The 26452-nt window shown below is 41.0% G+C and overlaps 2 protein-coding genes across 2 annotated transcripts in view; one reads left to right on the plus strand and one right to left on the minus strand.

Annotated features, from left to right (window-relative positions):
- Positions 1–993: 993 nt before the first annotated feature.
- Positions 994–22383, minus strand: LOC122809410 (probable ATP-dependent RNA helicase DDX5). The gene is made up of 13 exons (XM_044080882.1): positions 22222–22383; positions 21347–21512; positions 12816–12912; positions 12192–12325; positions 10647–10712; positions 10195–10336; positions 9129–9289; positions 8881–9053; positions 8031–8141; positions 7798–7859; positions 6891–6950; positions 2699–2917; positions 994–1929 (listed from the first exon to the last, which is right to left on the minus strand). Exons 1-13 carry the CDS (start codon positions 22260–22262, stop codon positions 1229–1231), a joined length of 2133 nt encoding a protein of 710 aa, XP_043936817.1. The 5' UTR covers positions 22263–22383; the 3' UTR covers positions 994–1228.
- Positions 22384–22487: 104 nt separating this feature from the next.
- The window catches only part of POLG2 (DNA polymerase gamma 2, accessory subunit), a gene marked incomplete in the record, with an annotated part of 565932 nt that continues 561967 nt past the window's right edge, over positions 22488–26452 (plus strand). Inside the window, 1 exon segment of the mRNA XM_044080883.1 lies at positions 22488–22578.

Here is a 26452-nt window from a genome sequence, read left to right on the forward strand (position 1 = left end):
TCCCAGTCTGGGAAACAGAGTAGGGGGTCTGTGCAACATCGATCCTGCACAGATGAAAATTGAAGATTCACTCTTAGTATCAGTCTTCGAACTCAGACTTCTACCATGTTTCGCAGCCTCTGGACCCACAGCAAATAGCTGTCCTTAAAACTTTTGTCCACAACGGCCCTAAACAAGACGCAGCACCTTAAGATGCACTCAGACAAGACACCTCAAACATGTGACAAAGTTCAGAGGTCTTGAGGGAGTGTCCAAATTTAACACCTGAAACTAGTAGACTTCCCCAAAATGGAAAGGCTACAAGATAAGCCCCACCAGAGAAGCAATGATAAATTCAGAATAGAACCAATTAAGAGAAAAAACGTTTACACGGCAAATAAAAGTAGAATTTTTCCAGTGAGTAAATTTTGAAAGAAACTGGTAAACAATTTTAAATAGTACTTCTACAGTGGAATATCTAGACAGGTGGAGCACTTCTGTCCACATCTTGCTGCTACTTTGGAAGGTGGCAAACTAGATCAGAGCTGGTCAGGGGAGCACAGCATTATAGGAAGGAAGACTTTACGAAGGGTCAAGCACGGAATTCACCAGATCAAAGCAGAGACCAACATGTTCCAGTAGGATGGACTGGATAAACAAAAAACACGGCTTTTACAGCATTACTATAAAAGTCAACTGAAGTGTCTTGAACTAAATACATTTTAGTCACTGCTGAATTCAGACATCTGAGCTGATTGATTAAAAAAGCTGAAACATTCCAGTCATTTCCACTCAAATGTGCCAATTACAACTCTAGTTATACATATCCTCGGTCCCAACTTGATTTGGGTTCAGTGTAAGCTCCAGGCTTATTTGCAGAAGAGTGGTTAGAACAAGTTTCAAACTTAACCAGACTAAGTCATGGAAGCAGGTGGATTTGAAACTGCCAGTCCCAACAAACCACTAAAGGGGGAGAAGAGAAAAAATACAAACAATAATACAAGAACACAAGTGTTGTATTAAATCCTTTATTTCTAAGGACTTATATAGTCCCATTTCTGCAAAAAAACTATCACAGAACATGTTGGTCCACAGTTCCAATACAAGATCACCAACTAAAGCAATTCCTGAAACAGTAAAACTTAAATAAAGTGCACCATTAACTACTGCACTGCAGTTCTCAGTTTTGGTCGAATTAAATTACTCACCGTGACACAGTAAAACAAATGCAATCCAAAAAAGGGAGTTACTACTGATATGTGGAAGATACAGGAAGCGGGTAACTAACCACAGGAGGAGGGGGGTATGTATACTGCTGAGGAGTACTTGCAGCATTTTTCATTCCATTTTGCAAGTTCTGCATGCCACTCTGAGTAGCACTTCCATACTGCTGATTTCTGTCCTGATAACTATTTTGGTATTGTCCCCCACTCTGGTACTGTGGCCCCTGGTTTCCACTTTGAAATTGTCCCCCTTGGTTTCCAGGCTTAAAGCCAGATGGTCCTCCCGGGTTTCCAGGCTTGTTTCCACTTTGGTATGGCCCCCCCTGATTTCCAGGCTTGAAGCCAGATGGTCCTCCAGGTGGCCCTCCCTGGTTTCCAGGCTTTGTTCCACTTTGATACTGTCCCCCTGGGTTTCCAGGCCTAAAGCCAGGTGGTCCTTGATTTCCGGGTTTGAAGCCAGATGGTCCTCCCTGATTTCCAGACCTGAAGTTGGATGAGCTGTTCCCATAGCCATCAGTGTTACCATATTGGGGAGTATTTGCATTGTTTCCATAACGTGGAGCTCCCCCAAAGCCATTCTGCTGGGGTTTTGCATCTCTCCTTCCAGGTCCTCCACTGGCATCCCTCCGTCCTGGTCCAAAGCCAGCATTCTCTCTTCCTTTAAAGCCACCCCTCTTGCCAGCAGAGTATCTGTCACGCCTATCAAAGCCTCCACCCCTGAAACGACCTGCATAAAAAAAAGTAAGGTAAGACTTTTTAACTTACAACCACACAAAATATGAACCCACTGAAACAGTAAATTTGTTAGATACAAATCAGAAAATTTGTAACAGTATACACTGCAAAGTGACAATTATGTTGCAAGGTTCTAAAACGGACACCTCAATAAAGAAATGCTATAGCCCCCCCCCCAAGCATCATTTTTTGTTACCCAAGAAAGAAACCAGAGACTGCTCCAAGTGGTGGCAGTGGGCAGGCATGTGTGACTATGCACAAAGCAAGCTCTGGCAGAATGGACCTCAAAAGTATTTGAATTTTAAAAGTACCAACTTATCCTGAACTCAAATTGTCCACTTCACAGCAACTTACTCTTATCTCATCTACAAAGGACTTTTAAAGTTTTTACAATTACAAATTCACAAATCTTCCAGGAAAAGATGCAACATCCAGTTCCCATCCCACCACACAAAATCTGCAGAAATTAACGCATAAATGCTACAGGAAAGTTTACAGGTGGGGCAATGGGAATCACAGTACATATCTTTCCATATCACCAAGCTGAAAACTAATGTGGCAGAAGGCAGAATTTATATTAAAAAAACACCCCAACCCAACTTTACACTAGGTCCACAAACTGTTGTCTATTACCTATAGATCTATATACACACAGTGTATATAGATCTATATACACAATCTAAAATTCAAAATTTTACTTTCTACACAAGAGCTAAAATGACAAACTAGATTAAGTCAGACAAATACAGTTATAAATTTACCTCCTCTTTCTACCAGCTGAAGTAGTTTAGGATTGATTGTTTGATTGGCTTCTCGAAGCACAGAGATGAGGTCGTTTGCTTGTCGTGTGTTGCCAGGAGTAAAGAAAGTATATGCTGTACCCGTTTTGGTACTACGGGCTGTTCTTCCAATTCGGTGGACATAGTCCTCGGACGAGTTAGGGTAATCATAATTGATGACAAATTTCACATCTTCCACATCTGTAAACATTGTAGTGTGGCAAAAAGTATTTGCATATAGTTTTGCACACCACAGCAAAACCAAAGAGACAAGTTAGACAACTTTAAACAGTTAAACAGCTGCAATAATTTATACGCGTGCCCTTGCACACCTGCAGTGTTACAGTGGCTTCCCCTACTAGCTCTAGGAATTGAGATCAAACTAATCAGGATAGTGCTGACGGCAGTGGTGGGTCCTCCCACCCCATTACCACACTTTAAAGGACAGGAGCTAACCTTTCAAGAGAAGCCCTGAATAGCAAGCTTAGAAATCCTTGCATTTAATTTTACTTCCCCTTAACAGAAATCATGCAGTTTTTCCACTGCATGTTGCCCGGGTCTACGAGACTTTTTAAACTTTTTCCGACTATAGACTCAAACTAGTTCCTCTTCCATTCCAGCCAGACATGGGTACTTAAACAAAACTGGTCTACGACAGAAATGGACCGCACTAACTTCAAAGCCAGTCTGGAGTATGAAAACTGATGTTAATTTCACCCAATCAGGTGGCTTGGCAAGGCTTGCAGCACAGATAGTTAGCAAATCAGTGAATATAGTGTTTCAAGGAAGAGCTCTAGGAAGACAAGCCCCTTTACAGGAACCAAATTATGCCAAGGGGGTCATCATGGGGTTGCACAAAAAAGGGGTGCATAAATGGACAACCATGCACATATGCGCTTGCACAAGTTACTCTTCCCTCACCCAGATCTGTTTCAACCCAACCTTTACAGGAAATTCATACCACCTCGTGACAGATGCCCAAGGGGGTGTTTGTTGTAGGGCACCAGGGACCCTCATGCAAGATTAAAGCCAGGAGCCATGTACTCATTTGGATTAAACAGACATCTTCCATAACCAAAATGGCAGCGATGGTAGCGCTTTTCTCTTGTTTAAAATGCACTTTATATGAGCTTCTAATTAAGTCCTATATTAAGGAGTGCACTGCCCACTGGGGCATTCCAAGACTGCAAAAACTTCAAAGAGCACTTTCTAGCAAAGGACCCAAAGCAGACCCCCTCCCCACACATACCACACTGTTAAACCATTCTAAAAATGGAGTAGCCAAGTGGTCTGGATGCATTGCACTAAGTTTTGGGGGCATACATCCTGTTATTTGCAAGGTGCTTCCAGGAGCTTCATGTAAACACTAGACCAGAGTGGATGGGCGATTTGGTTATCTTTATTATTCATTTCTTGCTTAAAGAAATAGTGCTATCCATGGTAACTTTCCAAGGTGACAACTGCTTCTCACTCTTGCTACTTTGATCCTGCCTTTCCTTCTGGAAAAGATGTGCACATCTAGACTGCATTACCCTTGGAATCCACTGTTGGAATTGCACTTTTGTTGCTACCACTGAAAACAACCCGAGCCGAGATTAGGAATTAGTTCTGTAGTAATCAGTGCGCTCTCAGTAATCAAAATGCAAAATCATGTAAACATTTAGTTCGCTACCTTGGTCTTTGCTACCAACCAAGAGGGCCTTTAAAATCTGTTGCAGCCAGGGTACTTTCAAGGTCTAATGCTCAACCGGGGGTCATTGATGCTATATAGCTAGAGATGAAATGAGCTGTACTATGCTACCAGTTTCACAACTGAGGGCTTAATCTTCAAGCCAAATTTCCTACATGTGCTTCTCGTTTGGGGGGGGGCAAGGTTTAATCCAGAAATGCAGCTTTACTCACATCTCCATGCTGTTTCCAATCAAAATCGCACAGCTAGTGTAGACCCAGAATCCAACTTCGGGTATAGACTTCACAGCAGAATCTAATATAGTAATGCTTTTTTGAACCCTATAAAACAATGTTAAAGGTGGGAAATTGCCTCGAAAGGCATTACTATAACATCCTTTTAAAGTGGAACTAGTGCAACTTTACACTTCATACCTAGAATACCTAAACATTAACACCTACAAGACATTTCCACAAGATTTGTCTCACTAGACAATCTTTATTATAGAAAACACTGAGCCACTCAAGCCAGGATTGTGAAAGTTCTACTGAAGGCTCTCCATGTAGTTTGAATACCACCAGCTTCCCTAGAATGTTTTATGAACACTCGACATGTTTGCACCACTTGGAAAAGTGCTAGGTCAAAACATCCTGATAACCAAATACTTGATTTGCCAGTTATCAAAACAAATTTTGGCACAACCTCAGAGCTGGGGAAACAGATGGGACCTTTAACATCAAGAAGAGATGCCACTGACATTTGGTGGCATGTTCACTGCCCAGGAATTCTGGCAGTTTATCCTTTGCAAACTTTACTCAGGTTTGCATACCATTGGGGGGTGCACATCCCATATCCCACAACAGACTCCTCACATGGGGCTACATATCCCTTATTCTAACCCCAGTGCTTGGCAACTAAAGGACCAAGTCTTTACCAAATGTACAGCTCATAATCAGCATGCTTCTCATAGCAGCCAAGGTCTTCTATGGAAATTTTCCTCTAGCACACAGTCTTGGCAACTACTAGACAAATCTAAAGCTACTGGAGAAAGTGGGGAGCCCACCATGAAACTGAACCATTGGATCAGTTACCAAAGGCCTCCAAACAAAGTTGTACAACACTTGGCAATTTTAACCCAGCCAACCTGCAAAAGGCAAAATTAAAGGGCGATTGAGCTTTTCCATCCACTTGGTAAAAAATGCATATTTAAAATTTCCCCTCATATTTGCATTATGAAACTTGATACAAAATTACCTTGGGGGGAAAAAGTCCACTATTAGAAGACTTTTAAAGATTAACTTTTGGGATGTGGAGGGGAAAGAAGTTTCCACTCCCAGCCCCTAGGTAAAATCCCCTGCAGTTGAAAATTCAAAATAAAGACAGCAAGATCAAGAATGCCACCATTATAAACATTAACTGCACATTTTAGTCTATAGCCTGTCACCTTGAGAAATACTACTGCTCACACTGAGGCTCTACCCATTCATAAGAATGGGTCCCAACAATCTTGAACAATATGTCACAAGTTACACAGCAGCACATTCCTCAAACTCAAATCCTGGGGCTAGCATGCCTGAAGCCACCCAACACTTAAATGCTGAAAATGCACAACAATTTTTAATACAGATTAACAGGGGAAACATTTCTGATTCTTAAAAATACTTTCTTGCCCAAGTCTGAACTCCCCAGAAGTTAGATATCCAAATGCCTTTACACAGAAAGGCAAAAACAAGCTCTTGGTAGCACATGCTCTACAATTTCCTTCCAATAAAAAGCAAGATCCTTCCCACACTTCATGGAAAAAGACCTTTGGCTCATACAAATAACTAGCTGTAAAGTCTGCAACCCCCTTCGTTCCCAGTGAAGAAAGCTACCAAAGATGCCAGGATATCAATAATAGTCTGTGAAAGTGTTCAGGAAGCCAGTGTTCACCTGAGACTCTGGCAGGTCTTGACATGACTTTGTATGGAGGACATTGCACTTCAAAAGATTACAGGTTCACCCCCCTTTCATCTCTGTAAAAACACTTGTGCCAGTACTCAGCAATTTCCAAAACGCATAGGAATATCAAACACTGTCCCATTATATGAACTTAAAGAAGTTTGGTTTTGGTTTCCTACCCTAATTGTAAAGCACAACTAAAAAACTTCTTTAAATTCAATCCTCAGTGCACACCCTTAAGTGTCAGTGCACCATAGCACACATTCAAAGCAAGGAGACTGTACAAGACAGGGGCATATTCCTCTGCAACAAAATTTTTCGCCAATGCACATGAAGATTACTGGCACACAATGCTCTCATCCTTTTACCGCTATTCGACTGGGAAGCAGCCAGCCGATCTACTCCAAGTCCTCCATCCCCCTCTCGATTCCTCGGGTTGTCATGCCTAGTCCTTGCCAAAGACTGCACCTTCATGTGAAAGACTCAAAAAGCAAAGAGTTATACAAAAGCAGTGAAACTTTTTCCACATTTTTTTTCAGACCGTTTACAAAGACGATTACTAACCTAGACCTCTGGAAGCGACATCTGTAGCAATCAAAATTGGAACACTGCCTTGTTTGAATTCTGCAGAAAGAAAAAGTGAAGATGTAACTGTACAGCACATTACAGCAAACATGGAGACAGGACAGGGGAGAAAACAAGAATACATTTAACAAATCCATATGATACTGTTAAACTAGGCTGCTTTGCAGGAGTTGCAACTAAGCCGAAAGTCCCAGGCATTACTAAAGCAAGTCAACTTTAAAAGTTCAGCCTTTCCTTTTCCAAAGAAAATATCCTGTCTGAACCTCAAAAAAAGACAGCTGTATGACTGGACAGGGACACTACCCTGACCTGCACACCCCACAAGCTGCCAACTATATATGGGAACCCCCCACACCCCTAACATTTTTTTCCCTTCCAGACCCGTTGCACTTAGTTTTACGGGGCTCCTAATCAACTGCTAGAAATGACTAGACTACAGGTTTTAGATCAGCAGTATACAGCAAGGGGCTGTGCTGTCAACTTCCTACAAGGAGAAAAGTAGAGAGCTTGCTAGGATTTGTAGTCTCCACGGATGTCCAGAATAGTAGATGTAAATATTCCAGTTCTGCCAGCAGGCAAACCTTTGACATGCACCCTTTGCTACCCTAACTAGGGCGAGCATGGAACTCAGTGGAGTTTGTGGAAAAGCTACGGAACATACAATGCATAGAACATCTGCAAGGGTTTACAGCATTTCCCCCTATACAAACATCAGCAAATCTTTTGCTGTCAAAATTCGCAGCATCAACAAAGGGGAATAGGGGCATAATCAAGACCACTTTGCTGTATATATGAAGCCGTGAGGTGTTTACTGGACTCAAATTTTTACAAACCACTTTTGATAAACACAGTGCAAGTGTTTCCCCTTCCCCCACTGAATGCTTACCATTTAGAACCCAGTCACGTTCTTGTTGACTTTTGTCACCATGTATACCCATTGCTGGCCAGCTGTGGAGGAAAAATATGAACTTAATAACTTGTTTAAACAAAATAGACAAATTTACACCATACAATTTTCCTACAGTCTAGACATTAAACGTAAACAGTAGTGCAAGGCACCAGAAAATAGCAGTGTGAAATTATGCAACACCCTGGTAGCAGAACTGAAAATCCACTTACCCGCCTCGTCTCATCTTTCTTGTAAGCTCGTCACATCGCCGTTTTGTCTCTACGAATATTATAGTTTTGTTTTCCTTCTCACTCATTATTTCTTCCATGAGGCGAACAAGCCTGAAATAAAGAAACTGGTCAATGACAACTTCACACCTAGTCTACCCACAATGGAGTACATACCAATACCCACAATGGAGTACATACCAACTCCTTCACTGCCTTCAACATAAAGCTCACAAGCAGACTCAACAGCTTCCAGATGCTTAAAAACCTGTTCATGTTTGTATTACACTTCTCCATATTACTCAAATTTACCATCCCAACAATCAACTGTAGGCAGTCATCACCACACTTAACCGGTTCAGTGATAATTTCCCCCTTTCTAAAAATGTTACAATATGCGCACAAGGGAGTTTGACAAGACAAAATGAGAACAGCAGCATTAAGCAGAACAAAATCCTTACTTTACACAAATACTGGTTTACACTTAGCAGCTTCCCCCATTTACCACAGCAGACTGTAAAGGTCAGCTCCATATTGGGAACTAGGAACACTTGTGTAACAGGGACCCCCCCTCCAATTCTTTACAGGAAGCCAACACTTGACACTAGTGAGAAGACCATTTTTGATTTTATGCAAAGTGTGTGCATCTTCAGTGGACACTAATGGTCCAGTAGGATCACTACCCTAATCAACCAACACAAAATTAATTTTAGCAATCCAACTAGGAAAACATTGCTAGGTTAAGAAAATAGTTGTCCTGTTTTAACTGCTTGCAAAGCGACATATGCCCCCAACCCCAGAGATTCAGGCACCATCTACAAATGGAAATCAGCACAAATCTTGAAACACTCACTTGTCATCTTTTTCAGTGTCTTGGCAAACATCAACAATCTGCAGGATGTTGTGGTTTGCACTAAGTTCCAAGGCACCAATATTGATATGCACATATTCTTTCAAAAAATCTTCAGCCAGCTGTCTAACCTCTCTTGGCCAAGTTGCACTCCACATCAAGGTCTGCCTGTCTGGCTGTAAGGACAAAACAAGATTAGTGGATGAAATGCCACACACCACACATGGGGGAGGGGGTAGAGAGAAACTTACTCTTATCTGTTCAACAATTTTCCGTATCTGAGGCTCAAAGCCCATATCAAGCATTCTGTCAGCTTCATCCAGCACTAAATATGTGCACCTTCTTAGATTAGTTTTACCTACTTCAAGGAAATCTATCAGTCTACCAGGAGTTGCAATGCAGATTTCTACACCTAAAAAGAAAAATAAAAGGTCAGTATTTTTGCTACTACATACACTGTCATTAGACATTAGATTGCAAAATCTCATCTTTTATCAACTCTCCTATATGCTTCCCCTATATATACAAACCTTAGGAAAATTAATCTTAACAAACTTGCAACTTGCTATAACATAGCTCGCTTCGCCACTAGTAACCCCTTTAGGACCCACCATTGTATAAACCTAAAACAACTAGGATGGCTGGAATTTCAAAACTTCCTTATAATTCCTCAACTCACTATTGCCCACAACATATTATACCTACCAGACAACACCCCAATACTCTCTCCACTTCTAATCCCTTACAACAATCTTAACTCACTTCGCTCCTCTAGTAAACTCATGACAAGATCTATAAAGGCAAATACAGCAGGTGATTTCTCTATTCACTAACACAATAGGTAGAAGTTGGAATCTCTTACCTAGTGACATAACTCTGACTACATCCCTGCCACTTTTCAAACAGAAAATTAAACTATACTTCCAAAATCATTGGCTTTGTTCTTGCAATACACCTGACTAACCATCCTCTCACTGTTTCTCCTTCACTCTACCCTATTTCAGTTCTGTTCCTTTACTTTTGAGATTTAAGTATGTACATTTTTCTACAATCGTTGATATTTAATGAACTGCATATTGTAAACTTGTTTTCTCTTTGAAATTCTCTTTCATTCTTTTTGTTTTTGTAATTTCTGATTTAGCTATATCTTACAGTAGTCAATTTTTTATGTAATGTACTTAGATCTATATAGTGGAGCTTTTCTCCTCGGGCCTCTGCTGAAAATGGACATGTATCCAGCCAGACTAGCCCGGTCAACAAATGTAAAATAAAAATAAATAAAATAAATAAAATAGACACACCAGCTTTTATGTTTACCTCTTTCTAAGTCTCTCAGCTGAGGTCCCTTTGGAGCTCCTCCATAAATGCATGTAGACTTCAGTCTGGATGCTCTTCCATATTCTGCAGCCACTTGCTGTACCTGCTGGGCCAGTTCTCTGGTTGGTGCCAGCACCAGACACTAAAAGTGAGAAAGAGGTGGAGAAAACATGTAAATTTTGAACACATTTAAAGTTACTACAGACTATTAGTCTAGTTGACTAGTGTGCTCCCTGAAACACTTCTACCCTGCAGTGAAACAAGCTCTATGTACAGCAAAAGCTACTACCAAAACTGACAAGGTATACACAAACACTGAAAGACATAACACTTCTAAGTATACTGACAATTGGGCTAAGACTGGAAAAAACAGAACAAACTTTACTGGCAATGAGACCACCATTCCATAAAAAAGTACTAACATGCAAAACAAATGCCTTGTGGATACTTACAATAGGACCATCTCCACGTTCCAAGAAAGGCTGATGATTTATGTGAACTATAGCAGGCAGTAGATACTGGGAAAAAATGGTTAACAGGTGTTACTAGAGCCATCACTACAGCAAATATAAAGTGCATTTCAGCTTGGTCTACTTCACACACGTTTATTAAGCTAACCAAAAAGTTTTGGTAAATCTATAAAAATTCAAATGTCCCCACTAAGGAGAAAGACCATTACAAGTGCAATTTCAGTTTTAGAGAGAAAGCCTTCAAAAGTGTGCAGAGGTCTCCCACTATACCCTAGTTCTACAGACAAAATCATCTTAATACATTAGACTGCAAGACCTGAACACAAAAAGTGCAGCTTGTACAAATCTACCATTCACAACTGTAAAGCTGCGTGATAGTGTGCCTACTTAAACCACAAATCTACACATTAGTTCTAGAAATTAAAACGAGAGAAAACAGCAAGAAGCTTCCTTTCCTGCATGCTGTCCAGCCCACTTTAGCTTAAACTGACAACTCTCCCACAGCCCGTTTCAAAAGAGCAACCATGTTAAACATTAAATGGCAGCAAGACTCACCATTGCACCTCCTATTACCATTTACTGAAGATTGGCACACATCCACCCACTTCTGAAAAAAGATAGTTGTGGGGTTTTATGATGGCCAAATTTTTGCCATCAACTTAAATGTCAACTTCCAAGATAGCTGTACACAATACATGCACATGAAACTATTGCAGTATGGTAAGGTACTGTTCTAGAGGAAAAAATATTTTAAACGAGTATGTTTAGTCCTAGCAGGAACTGTAAAATGACAGGATGGAGAAGTTGAACATAACTTATCCCAGTAGCTTTATGAAACTGGACTACTGCTCCACAGCAAGACTTAATTGAGGGGGGCACATATGCTTAATCTGGCCAGAATCTTGCATTGTGTTGCTAGCAACAATTGTCAGAAGAAAAACATGGGGGTATGGAAATTTACCATAATACAGAATAAAAACAAGTTTACCCCAATGGCATGCAGGCGTGGAATTAGTCTTCAAACTGTTTTCCTAAACAGCCACACAAATTAAGCTTCCATAGTTTGAAAGACTTACTCAAGATGCTTAGTAAAAAAAAAAAGAAGCTTAGTCCTCCCACTTCACTAAATTTGATCTCTGCCAGTCAAGGTACTAAACCATCAAATCAATTCTGCTATAATGCAAGGAGGCATAAAATAAGGTTTTGCAAGAAAGTGGCTCTGGAATTTTGACCATGTTAATCTGGTGGACAAGCATACCTCATTCCACCAAAGTATGGGACACTGAAGGCAAGTCACCAATTAAGTTTGTTCTTGTGCATTTAGGGGTGGGTTTTAGGTTTGCCAGGGTGGGACTTACTATGTTGACTGTCACAGAACTTCTGAAGTGGAGCCTGCACTGGTCTTAATACTACTTATCCACAAACCCTCAAGACTTTTCTGCCTGCAACAGAAACACTGCATTTTAGAGTCAAGTTTGTTTTTATGCAATGATACCCCAAATGCAAAAATTGTCTGAAAACACTCACTGCCAGAGTTTTTCCAGATCCAGTCTGTGCAACTCCAACAAGATCCCTTCCACTCAGTGCAACAGGCCACCCTTGCGCCTGAATAGGAGTTGGTTCAGTGAAATTCTGGCTCACGAGAACATTCAGTACATAAGCTGCAAAGTAAAAACACAGAACAGTTGAAATGGCATCCACAGTCCAGCAGCAAAAACATATTTAAATCTGAGCCAATCATCCCCCTCCCATAACACCTTTACATACAAAAAGATTACAAGTGTAGAACTACACCTCCTCAAATACCACTCTGAATATTTATAACACCCTTAATGACAACCAGTTTAAAAAACAAGCATATACAAGTGCAACTCTGCACAATTAAGGTGCAAATCGGTCAGGATACGTAAAATCCTAACTATGATAAAATCTCACTGGTGAACCACAGACTAGCACCATAAGTGCCAAGTGTGCCTGCCCCCAATAACCAAGGCTACTTGTACTGCTGGTATGTCAGACAGCTCCACGGCAACTTCTGTACTGTACTGGTTCCCAGGTTACTGCTAATCTCTGCATGCAAATTCTCAGCTTTAAGTAAAACAGTTTCGCCACCAAATGGCTTGGGTGCACTTACTCATGCCCTGTACTTACATGGAAAGCTTGCTTCATGGAATTGCATAGTTGGTTTTGGACAATTATATCCTCTCACAGTGACTTCTTTACTCCTCCTGTACTGCTCTACTTCTTGCTGTGGAAAGAAGAGTGTAAATGACATTAAGGAAACAAAGTCCAAGTCTAACAGTTGTGCTACTGTACCTCCTACACTCAAGTTTCAACCAAATGCCCCCCCCCCGAGCAGGCACCTGAATTTGTGACGCTTTCCTTCAAAGTCACAAAAAAAATGGACTACACTTGCTTTCAGCACAGAAATGACATCTGCAGTTTGCCAATTAAAATAGACATTTAACTGCAGGATTCTATGGACATTTACTTTACAAGGCTGCTTAAACTACACAAGCAGAAGTGTTCACAGGCCAAGCCAAGAAAGGCTCCAACCCTCCCCCAATGCAATCACATCAGCCTATACTTGTACACATACTGTGGCATTTTAATCAGTCTGTATACAGATCTGTGGGATTCGCTTTCCTCATTAAGGTGGTCTTCAGGGTTTATAAAAGCCATAAAGGTCTCCATAGTCTCACTACTACAGAATTCTGAAACAGCCTGCTGCAAGTTGCATAGTTATCTACACCCTCTAGGGACTGCCAGCACAACGAAAACCTTTATGAATAGCCGCCCTTTGTCACCTTTAGGAGAGTTCTCTGCTAGGGCATTCTGCCTGCCAACCTGACTCTGCAGCAGCTGCCCAGACCCTACACCACAGCTACAGGGCTGGGAGGTGTCCAAGGCTAGGAGCAAACTGCCAAGGCAGGCCAACTAGTTTTTTAGGGGAAGACTGCTTGGAAGAGGGTAGATGCATCTTGTACCCTCCCTCCCAGGCAAACTAAATACTTGAATTCTTTGGGACAGGGTGGTGGTGGTGGTGGGGGGCAACAATACAAATCAACTACAGCAAAGAAGTCAGTGAAAATCTATTAAGGAATTCAACAAATGGAGCTGTAAAAAAGCAAAATTATGCCAAACTATGAAAGTTACATTCAGCCCATGCAATACAATAGTATGAACAAAGATTTAAAATGGTGTGGAATGACACCAACTATGTTTACCAATGTCTCCAGGAAGCAGTCACAAATTCAGATGTTGAATTCTCCATTAGTCATACTAGTACATTTAGAACAGGGCACTCATTTTAACCCATTACCTCCAGTACAGCTCTTTTGAGTGTATACCTTTAACTCAGTGGGCTTGGATTAAAAGAAAAAAGCATCATCCTACAATTGACAAAAACATAGGTCAAATACCAATACAATTGTATCTACCATTATGTATGCTTCAAGACAAAATATTCCGATCTCTTATGCAGTTCTGGAATACAAATATGTACCCATATTTAACACCTAGAGGTGCAGTAGGACACTGCTACAGAAACACCGGGAGGCACACAACTAATGAGAAACAAAATACGCCAAAGAACTTGTGTAGTTTTGCAGTTTAACCATGAAACTGAGAACCAACCCAGTTAAAACTGATCCTGGAAATGGACAATACCAGAATGAGAGAGCAAACAGCACGCCCCCCTACCATTATGATGCAAAACCCCACAAGTTTCTGTAGGGGTGTATGTGTGGGTGTGTTTGAACATTCACACTTGGGTGACCAGGCTTGAGCCTTAAACTCAGTACCTCAATACAGAGAACACCAAGATGGTAAAGGTTGTTGCCCTCTACATTAACAGCTACTAGCTTTATCAAGCACAGCCTAAACATGCAAGCCAGGCAGTGGAGACTTTCACCGTCCCAAATTTGTCAGCCAACATTACTATTACATTTTGAGATCCAAGAAAGCTTGTTTGGTCCAAAAATTCTCTCAAACAGGCCTACTACTGCATAGGCAGTACCGTGGCAGGTCTGAAGAGTCAACAGGGTCATCTTGGATGTTTTTTCACATCCAATGATATCCAGTTGCTCAGCCCCGCACCACTGACTACAGGCATGCAACTAGTCTGCTGGGAAGCAGAACAATGCTCAGCAAAAGTACACTAATCCAAACCGTGCACCTTCGGCAACCAAACCAAATACCACAGGTGTTCCATTTTGCCCACTTGGAGTGGGGTTAAACTGGAAAGGAAGAGCTTTGATCTACTTGTGCATGTGCAGATTTGCTTTTAAAAATTAGTGAAATTACATTTTCTACAATCAAGCCATTCAACAGTGTCTCCATATCACTAGTGCAGCCAACATTGCACTGTACTGAAAGCAGTTGGTGCAGAGGTAAAAAGTTTTGGAATCTTGACAGTTTCAGTTCACATGGCATACTGAGCACCTGCAACACCAGAACAATGTTACTCTGCAAACTGGGTACATTAGTAACAGCTAGTCTAGCCCTCTGCTTAAACCCACAGCAGCCACCCCCACACCTACATCGCAGAGGAAAATAGATTCAAGGCCCTCCCAAATCCCTTGCCAGATACCTCTTTTCCAAAAGTCAAAGCATGAAGTTGAAAGTCCTCCTCTTAAAGTGAACCACTCCAAGTGAGCAGACTGGATATTCACATCCTGACTCCACCCCCTGCTCTGAAAACCAGTGAAAAACTTCTCTAAAGCAAATTTCACACTCCTCAAAACAGAGGTGGAATCCTTCAAAGCCCCCGGGCCTGTGGAAAATACGGCCCAGACCGCAGAATCCTTTATAAATGCTTTTTATGAACACCTTCAGGAATGCATGGATCATGCAATCCCAAATAAAAACCAAGACTCAATCCTCCAAAGGCAGACTTCCTGTATGGTGGACCCCAGCCATAAACAAACTATACAATAGGAGGAAGCTACTACATGGAGCAAAATCCCAAAAAGGGAAGGCATCTGAGAGCAAAATCCCAAAAGGGAAGGCATCTCTGATCAGCATTAGCAAAAAACTACGGGCACTCAAAATCGTCTAAGGCCAGCTTAGAGAGAAAAATTGCACAGGACATTAATCACAAGGCTTTCTTTAGTCGTTAGGAACCTGGGTGAGAATTCCCAGATATGCTCAGAATTAGTCCAAAATGACAAAATACACCGAACCCACAGACAGTCAACATCCTAGCTGACAGGTTCAGTGCAAACTTCTCTCCCCCCTCCCCACCAAAAGGGCAAATATCTATCCCAGCAGAGTGCTGCCCCCCTGACATCTCAGATGCTTAGGTAAGAGCTGCCCTCTCAAAAGCAAAAGACACAATGGGACCAGACGGTGTCTGGGGCTGCGTCCTACATGAACTCTAAGAAAAGCTAAACCCAAACATAAAACTACTGTTCAATCTCAGCCTTACTACAGGATATGTACCCAAAGAGTGGCGTACAGCAACAGTGGTCCCTCTCCACAAAGGTGCTGCCTCAACGGATCCTGGAAACTATCGCCCCATAAGCCTGACTAGCTTGGTCTGCAAAGCTATGGAAAGGATCATCATGGACCTCAAAGATATTGGGGACCTACAGACACTGGATCCTACCCAGTTCAGCTTTAAGGACAGACCCTGCCTCAAACCTGGTTGAGGTCTTTGAAAGTCACCAAGGCCACTGACAAGGGGAAGAAGGTCCACACAGCCTACCTGGACCTCGCAAAAGCCTTCGATACCTACCCTCCAGGCATTATAGGTTAAATATAAAAACCCCTCCCCTCACTCTGGCATTATAAAAAAAATGTAAACCCTCACTAGACAAACCAGTTACAAGTGGCGCCCCACAAGGCTCAGTCCTGGGACCTCTGTTTCAGTATATACATTTCTCGGAGGTACAGGCCACGGACGAAGGACTATGGCTGAGTTCCGTTGGCAATGACTGCAAACTGCATAATATAGACATAGCAGACAGATAAAGGGCCTCATACAGACAACTGGTGCCAGAGCCATGGCCTCAAGCTAAACACCAAAAAGTGTAGTCATCCCCTTTGGCAAAAACAAAGTGCCCACAAATTACCACATAGATGGTAATCCATTAGGTACAGAAGTAATTAGGGACCCAAGTTGATAGCAATCTCTCATTTGACAACCACGTGGCCAAAGTGGTTAGAAAAACATTGTATAGCCCACCTAATCATGAAGGGATACACATCTAGATCAGGGGAGGTCATCGTGCCTCTTTACTCATCCCTCATCAGGCCCATCATTGAGTACAATGCCTCTTTTTGGATGTACCTTACCAGACACCTGCAGCAACTGGAAAGACTCCAAAAGTACCTCACCAAGAGGATCAAAGGGCTCAAATAGATGCCATATGCTGCCCGGTTAAAGAAACTCCAGCTCTACTCAGTGGCATACCACATGCTCAGAGGCGATCTGTGCCTGACGTATACAGCCATGTCCAACCCGGAATTAATGGACATGCTGCACCTCAGAAAATCCAAATCCCATAGAGCTACACGCTCGAGACATGAACCTCAGCACTGAATTAAATAGGACATGGGACAGATTTGTAATCCACAGGCTCCCTTCACTCTGGAATAAAATCCCAGTCCAGGTTAGGCAGAGTCCCTATGTCTCTCCAAGGGAAATCTTGAGTGAATGGGAGATTGTAGGTTTACCCCGGGCATCACTTCTGTCTCACTTAAGACAGAGGCACAGTATACTAACCTCGAGAAAGGGCACAGCAAAATTAATTTAAAATGGGTGGCGAAAGCCAAACTCTGGCTAGGCTTATAAATGCCCTAGGGCAGATAGCCTAGTATGAACCTATTACAGAAGACACTGGGCTTTAATCAATTTTAGACTTATTTGGTCTACATCCAAGTTACTATCACCAATCCCAAAAGCTTAAGTCTTTGAAAAATAATCTGGAATTTGTCTCTTGGTTCCGTTTTTTTTTTTTTAAACAAATCATGTTATTAGTACAGGGGATCTCTCCAAATCTGACCCAATTGTGTTGCATTTCTTATTTTTCCTGATGTGTACTCCCTGTATACAACTGGACTGGAGATACCCAAGTGCCCACCCAGTGGATGACTGCCATGCAGATCTAGGACAGACATGTACTGGGCAAACTGAAAAAAAAAATCAATGGATACACTTACTCTGGAGAAGTCAAATGCATCTGCTTTCACATGAAGCAAAGAATGAAATAACAGCTTGTGTGGTAGCATGAATTTAGCATCTCATTTTCCAAGAGCCTCCACTCAAACATTACCCCCCAGGTGGCAAACTCATAGCAATTTAACACTCTGTTCAAGGGAGAATTCTTTTATAAGGAAACAGGAGAGACCAGTTCATTTAATCCTCCAGACAGCTTTAGCAGTCAAATCACTTGGATCAGCTGCAATTTAGGTCAAAGTGACACCTTCCAACAGCTACAAACATACTGAAGCAGGTGTTTACCATTAGTTAATGCTTCACTGTAGCTCCTACTATTCAGCAACTGGAGTTATGTTTGTGGCAAACAGGTAAGCAATTCCTTAATGCAACAAGCATCTCATTTCTCCATTAACTGCTGCAGAGGACGACCTGGGTCACCTTCATCCATATCAAAAGGCTAAGCTTCCAACACAAGAATGTAGGCATTTCTCCAATTCCAGCAGCATTCACGGAGAATTTTGTTACAAAAAAACAGATCTAAAAACTAAGATAAGAGTCTTCTCCCCCTCACAATCATTTCTGAATTAGAATTCCTACGGCACACAAGAGTAACCTCACACTTAGAACTCTATTCTTAAAGAAAATCAACATCTGAAATGCCACTGCCTGCCTACTTATTAACTTGTGTCCAACTTACCTTGGCGCACTCCTAGTCTTTGTCTTGGTAGGGTGGCCCTGTCCTAACAAAGGGATACTACTTAAAATACGTTTAGAGTTTGAGGTGCAGTTCTTTATTTCAGGAATGAAACCAAGTAGCTACACCACGATATGAAACAACCATAGTTTGGGGTTTCCTACATTTTACACACTGGGTCCATTTAGGTTTTTTTATATATATTTTATACACAATTACAGAATCTGACCACATGGGTCTAGCATCTTTAAGTGATACCAATTTAGTCTGGCTCTAGACAGGCCACAATGCAGTGCTGGTCTATAAAAGGTGTCATGCAGAGCTTTCTTCCTAAAGCTCCAGCCACGGCACTGACTTTTTATGCACAAACCTGAAGTGTGCTAAGCAACATATCATGGCACTCAACTACTTAAGAGTACAATGCCACAGAACAGACTACAAATTAGCCAGAACTGGGCTATTAGTCTCCCACCCCCCTCCACACCTAACTTCCCCAGCTGTCAGAGTTCCAATGGTAACTTGAGCTGTTGCCTGCTGTGATTGACAGCCCACAGGAGACTTGTGTACTATTTCCTTGTTCAAGTCTGTGTTCTGTATGGATAGGGGAAGAACCAGAAAGCTGTGACATCACAGCATAGACAGGTTTTAATTGGCCAGAAAACTACATGTATTCACTGGCCTCATCAATGAAGGGACTGGACTACAGCAAGCTTTTCCAGGGCGGAAAAGTTATTTGAAAGTGAAGCTACCACAGTATGGTAAGGTACTGTTCTAGATACTGGAGAAATCAGTAGACAAAGTATTTTAAATGCTGTACTGTTTACTCAAGGACTAAATAGGAAGAAGGTCAAGCAAATCCCACCCTAACCATGCCTCCAGCCCAATTCCTTGCAGCTTGTTGAATCTGAATATACATTCCTGTGCCAAAATGAATATCGATAAATGCGTTCCGTTTCCACAAGGCCAGCACAGGAAGAGCATTTTATTTGAAGTATTGCAAATAGATGCAGGACAGGGGAATGAGAAATACACCAGTTACCTTTCTGTGCTGTACAAGAACTGCTGGTAGGTCAGCAGGATGACAAATCATGAAGGAAAAACATGCTCCATTGGTTGTGCAGTGTGGCCATTAACAATTAAACCCCTAAATAAGGCTTCAAATAGTATTTTAAAGAGCACTGGGCTTTGTCCCTATACTAACCCTTAGTCAGTTACTGAATGCCTTAAATTAATCTGCTACGAATCTCGCTCAATAGCTTGCTGGAATGTTTTTGTATATCACACACTGCACATTGCAAATACATAGAGGCCTTTGTAAATGTGACTCGTGTCAGTTATGTTCTGTGTTATCTGGAGTTCTTCTCCCTGGGCCTCCGCTTGAAATGGACATATCCAACCGGACTGTACCAGTCAAATGTAAAAGAAACCGCAACACTTAAGCCAATGAAACTGCCCTCACTAATGTACCCACTTAGTCAATTCAATACAGGGGGATATCAGTTTGTATGTCAAAGCGAGAAGCACAATGCCCCCACATAGGAGTGCCCCCTGCAAAAGCAGAGAAAAAATGACTGGGTTTAAACTTTATTTTGATAACACTAATATAGAACTGGCTTGTAATTTGCATGTGACTATGTAATATTCATGCACAGTACCAACAGTTTAGTGACATCCATCATGTCACATGCAAATTAGCATCCCTGTCAGGATCGGCCACTTCCCCAATCACTAACACACCCACATCTGCACAGAACTGCAGGAACTGTTTTAATAGTAAAGGTCAGAAGTAATCCCACGGTTGTCCTTAAGGAATTCTAGCATTCACCCCCCCCCCCCATGGTGTGCCAAGTGGGGCCATGCAGTGTTCTAAGCTCCATGTTTGAGCAGTGACTTGCTTTAGAGAGCACGCCAAACTTAAGTATGACTGACCCACTGTCAGCAAACATGCTTAGCTGCTGAATGGAATGTAGCCTGAAAGCAGCGTTACTGTTCGACAGCTTACCAACGTGAGAATATTCGTTTAAGTGAGCATACACAACCAAGACGCAGACTCCACTCCCACCACCTACCGTTTTTCCAGTATACGATTTCAATACTAATCCCCTTAAGAGAGACTTTGTAGAGCCCTACTGTCATGCCATCTTAGGAATCTCACTTCAGCGCCCACTGAACAAGAGGCTGCGCTGATTTAGACACCTGCGCAGAAGCACCCGCAATGAGACCATCTTGGCAGAGCGCCCTCGTACTGGAGAGTCCAGAAATCTACACCAAAGACTACGGGAGTTAAGTACGGCATGAAGCCTACTACTCCGCCTACAGGGGAAATATCGCTATAGACCTAAGAGCATGAAAAGGAGTCTTGGAAGGCCAGAATACAGTGGCACCCACAGCAGCGTCCGGCCGCCAGCCAAGAAAAGTAAAAATGGCTGATAACTAGTACTGCGCATTCTGAATAGAAACTAACATTTTCTGTATGTACTAGAAAAAAACTACGTATAAACTATTGATACTCCCATGACTAATGAGCACACTAAAATATAGAAAAGGTGACGTCTGCAAAGCATACGGATCCAATTAACTGGCGTTAAATTAGAGAGGCTGAGATTTGGCGGAAACTGAACAATACGTGTCAGCTATGGCGGGGGGGGGGGGGGGGGGCAAAATAAGAAATCACGTGAAAAGGGAATTAACACCCCTGATACAGAATCCAAGTGGAGTACAACGGGAAGTGTTCCCCTCGAGATTACAATTTAGTATTGCTTAACAGTCAAACACTTCAACATTATAACTTTACAAAATGCTCATGTATTTATTAAATTCACATACCATGGATCGTGCGGTGAGATCGGGATGTTCTTGGTAAAAGTTCTTCTCGAATTTAAGAAGCTCGTCTAGATTCCATTTTTTCTTAGTGAGTTTCTCGCCTGGATTACCAAATTTTTTCCCTTGAGGAGGCCCATTTCTGTTACCACCAAAACGAGGTCCACCGAACCTACAATACAATATAAAAACGCCTTACAAGGGAAACGCCCGATCATGCTGACAAAGTGGCCGACACCGGCCATTACACTCGAGACACTACACCATGTCAATGAATTACAGTAGTCTACACATGGAATTCCAGTCACACTAGTGATCATTAACGATCGTTTTCAAAGCACACACCTAGAAAAAAAACTACTTAACTATACAAATTAGGCAAATGTATGGAATTAAGAATTTTATACCACTAGGTAAAAAACATTAAACAGAAAGTCTTCTGTCTATATAGCTGGAAAAGAAAGCCAAAAACGCTGACAACTACGGTTTAAATACCTGGGATGGGAGCCAAATACATCTACGCCACACTTTCTACTCGCAGCCATTTTAGGAACATACTCACAGGAAACAAAGACACCGGCCGGCATTTTGCTTCCACTAAAACCGCATGGCAACAGACCTTTTATATCAGCGTAATATTTATAAATTATGTGTATAAAAAACACGCTTCGTGCGCTTAAATCCTACGTAGCACAGTAGTATTTTGGACAGAACGTTTAAAAGCCTAAGTAAATAGGACATTTACCCCTGCCTACGTAGGATTTTAAAAGGCGATTAACGATATCAAAACAGCCACTAATATACCTACAATTTTCACATAGTGGGGAAAAACCCTCAATTTCAACTAATTTACATAATATATTAATACGATAAATACGTACCCTCTATCTCTCCCACGATCTCTATCAGGAATACCAGGCATGATGAAAATTTAAAATGAACGAAAAGGCTGAATTAAAAAAGAAAAACGTAAAAAAAAAGTTTAAAACAATTATCTACAACTACAACAGATATAGAACAGCACTGAACCATAAGTTACAGTACTGTGAAAATGGCGTCGCCGGTAAGCCAATTTTTAAAGAAAAAGTAGTTCGTCATAGAGTAAAGACTTATGGGAATATTACCACCCACCCTAAATGTATATCCTTCCGCTATATTCTCTATAATATAAACTGTTATTTTCTCGGAACGATACACAACAAGGGAACTATTTTCTACTGTTTTGCTCCACCTACGAGGTAAAGTAAGGTGATTAGATTGCAGTTTTCTCTCTTTAACTAGGAAAAGTGATATAGTCGTATAGTTGGAGTAATTCTTGTGATGAATACTAGTTGTGTTAAAGTTTATTATATTTACGCGCACTTTCAGTTCGCTTCCGGTGGTCTTGCGAAATTGTAGGCTTATGTATGTGAATTTGCTTCAGAGTTTCTATAATAATGATTAAATTTTAGGGGACATTGATAGCTAAAACTTGTATCGTTTGCTCTTTTGAACAATTTTATTTTGACATGGATATAAATGAATGCTGATCCCCCCCCACACACACACACCATTTACAGTAGAAGAGCCTATTTCAGTTAGCTTTTTTTTTTTTTCTTGGAAACCGACAGAAAGCAGTGTGATGCTATGCTTGGAAACCGGAAATGTATTTTGTCCTGATGTAATGGAGGTTCAGAATGTATACTTGTCTGATACAGCTATTCCCACCCAAACTGTCGGGGGTGGGAAAATAAAAACGGATAAGAACGGAGTTAATTTGCTATGAATGGGAGCTTGAAGGTTGTGTGACTACTTCCCAGCCGCTTAACAATACAGTCTGGACAAAAATTTTAAAATATTGTGGTGGGAGATAAAGGTCCAAAATAGGGAGAGATTTTTAACTGTTTCTGTCATAAACAAAATTTGCATGAATAGGATGCTCTAGTGGATGAAAAAAATGCACATGGTACTTGTACGCACTGCAGAGGTACCAGCCACGACTGGAAATTGAAAGATCTATATAACGGGTTGTGTTGGCATACATTTTCTGAGGTATATGAAATCTGAAACGCAAATGTATATCATTATTTAGTGTATCAAGCTTTATGAGGAATAGACCAAAAATGTGAGGCAAAAATTTGGATAGTTGAGATGTGTGGTTGTATGAGTTATGTATTTATTGTAGAGAACCCAAATCAGAGGTGTGCTTCTTTAGTTGCAGTCATTTTGGTAACTATTTTGTAGTCCCTTACTATTTTGTCTTGTGTTAAGTTTTGAACTTGCTATTTCCTTTAAATGAACGCCACTCAAGGGTCAAGTTTTTTCCTTGTAATTTGGTGCTGGAAGTGCCACATAAAGAAATAAGTATGCTACTGTTACATGCAGTCTAATCCAGACTAACACCCCCGCCCTTACCTACCCCCCACCTACACTCTTCTGTACTATCGCTACCACTAACCACAGTAAGAATTAACTAGTTGTCTTTACATACTTTAAAATCTTGTTTGATAACTTAGTTTCTTGTTGTTTATAATATTAGTAACAATCTTAACTTGCAACATTTACTGTATATACTGTTGATGCACAATATCTTGTATTAAAGCCAGCAGCCTGTAATGTTATTTACTATTGCTGCAACTTCGTATCTCTGTTTATCATGTACATGATGTTCAGCTTTTCTCCCCGGGCGTCTGCTGAAACTGGACCTGCATCCAGTCGGAATTCTAGGGTTACCACCTGTCCCACTTTGCGAGGGACAGTCCCTCTTTGGGCGGTTGTGTCCTGACCGAATATATTAAATGTGGCAAATGTCCTGATATTGTAGGACATAATTATGTCCCATATGTAATGTGATAGTTGCATACAATAGTTCTTTCTGTATCTAAAATACCTACATGTTACAAGAAACAGGATAAGCAACTAAACTACTACAAGAATGAGCTTATATTTATAGGTTCATGCTAGGCTATTATTTATAAGCCTAGCCAGAATGTGTTTGGCTTTCGCCACCCATTTTAAATTTATTTTGCTATGCTCTTTTTCGAGGTTAGTATACTGTGCCTCTGTCTAACAGTGACACAGAAGGCAAGAAAGGAAAGCTCTATCCCTTGTACTAACCGTGGGTTTGTGTCGGCCTGTAAAATCTGATGTGTGTCCCAAAAATGTCCCACTATGTCCATATGAAAAGGTGGCAACCCTACGGAATTCCCCGGTAAGCAAATGTAAATAAATAAGTAAAATCACCATAATTATGGAGCCTAGTTGACCTATATGCTTACGGCTGGCTCTGTATGGAGATATTGCAGTTGCTGAGATGAGCACTGTTAAACATTGATGATTTAACAGTGCTAACTTCAGTGGGATCTATTCCAGTCATGGCGTTTAAACCCCAAAATGTTCGGCGAAGTTTAAAAAGTAGCGAGAATCCTAATTTAATGATTTATTCAGTTTGTTTAATCTTTGAAGTAGTTTCAGTTTGCCCTTTTGTAAAGTATCTTGCAGTTTCTTACATGTGTTTGTGTTGTCCATTACATCATAAAGGCTAGGCAGGACATATTTGACTATAACAGAGCCATTAAAACAAGTTTAATGTGCCTCTGCTGTCAGTTTATCAGAATAACTCTTCCAATTAGTAGTATTGCCTAGAGGTACAGATTGGAGTCTGAACAAAAGCAAGGGTTTTAGGCCAAAGGAAGAATGTTTTCACCTCCTAAAGGAAGAATGTTTTTTCCCAATGCTGTCTTTTTTGTGGAAAAGCAGTGTTTTTTTATTTATTTTTAATCCGCTGTGGCGACCCCTAACCGCGAAAAGCCAAAAGGGAAAACAACAACAACATAGTGGCTGGCTGAGATAAGGTACTGGAGCATACCTCTCAATCCACATTTTTGCCTGAAAATTTCAGTCTATTCCTCATAAAATTTCTATTTTTTTCAGCAAATCTCTGGGATAATCTGAGGAATGAAATTGGTAAATAATGCCATGCATATGAGTTTCAGACTTCATATCCTTTAAAAATGCATTTTAATATGTATCCTGTTATTCTAGCAACTTAAGTTTATGGGAACAATATTTAAAATATGTCCCTATTTGTGGGCCTTTGTACCCCCATTATGTCAGGCATTGTCCAGATTTCTTAGGCAAAGACGTTGAGCTATGTATGAGAGGTATGATCAAAGGAAAGACTTCACTTTCTCCTACAGTTTAACTCAACAGTTTGATTTTTCTCCCTATAATATAGTTCTATTGTTGTATAGGTACCAGAAATCTACTGTGCTTTATAAAAATACTTTAATTTCCTTACCTTAGAATCAAAGGCAGGGAAAGCTCGCCCACTTTTTTTTTAAGTTTAACTTTTCATGTACTGTGCGGCGGGATCTGTCTGTCTGCATGACATATCACAAACGTGGTGAAATCTGGCAGCAGTACTTGACAGGATAAACTACAATCTTGTATGTGCAATTAGCCTTGTTGATAACAAGATACCAGGGGCTCAGCAACTGCTATAAAAAAAGACAGAGCTGTGAAGCTGTTTCCACTGTTTTTATTGCAGGTTGGAAGAGAACATACCCTGATTCACAGCTGCTTCCAATGTAGCTGTGCCTTTCATAGCAAAGCAATTCCATCAGTCAAGGGTTCAAAGCCAGTCATTGCCTCTTCTGACAAATTTGCATAAGTTGCGTCAGTATTGAAATGCTACGCTTTAAATGTTGGTTGTTTATACTGTATTATGATGACATAAATGTAGTGCCGGAGATGTCTGACATTGAGAAGTCAGAAAATATATATATTTTCTCTTGTAGTGTCAACACAAACTGCAAAAAGTCACACAGGAAGCCTTTTCCTCTGTTGAAACTTGGTTATCCAATGTCCAATTAATACTCAACCCAAACAAAACTAAACTACTCCTCTTCCAACCCACCATACTCAAAACAACTCTCACTTTAACATCACAGCAAAAAGACAACACCACTATATACCCAACTGAACACACCAAATTGTTAGGAGTGGAAATAGACAAGCTAAAATTTGACGTTCACATATCCATGACCATAAAAAAAAAGTCCACAAAAAACTAGGAGCATTGTACAGAAGTAAGCAACTTCTCACCAAAGCAGCAAAGATTTCAATGGCAAA

The sequence above is a fragment of the Protopterus annectens genome, chromosome 8.part0, assembly GCF_019279795.1.
Source record: "Protopterus annectens isolate FY-2018-M chromosome 8.part0, PAN1.0, whole genome shotgun sequence".
Lineage (NCBI taxonomy): Eukaryota > Metazoa > Chordata > Ceratodontiformes > Protopteridae > Protopterus > Protopterus annectens.

Bases quoted from the DNA above. Each gene is read 5' to 3' on its own strand.
- LOC122809410 (XM_044080882.1), bottom strand. From the start codon at position 22,262: ATGCCTGGTATTCCTGATAGAGATCGTGGGAGAGATAGAGG. The intron at 9,290-10,194 runs GTAAACATAAAA...TTTTCTTTTTAG, and splicing joins GCTGAGAGACTTAGAAAGAG to GTGTAGAAATCTGCATTGCA. The intron at 6,951-7,797 runs GTAAGCATTCAG...TTCTTTCTGCAG, and splicing joins ACGTGACTGGGTTCTAAATG to AATTCAAACAAGGCAGTGTT.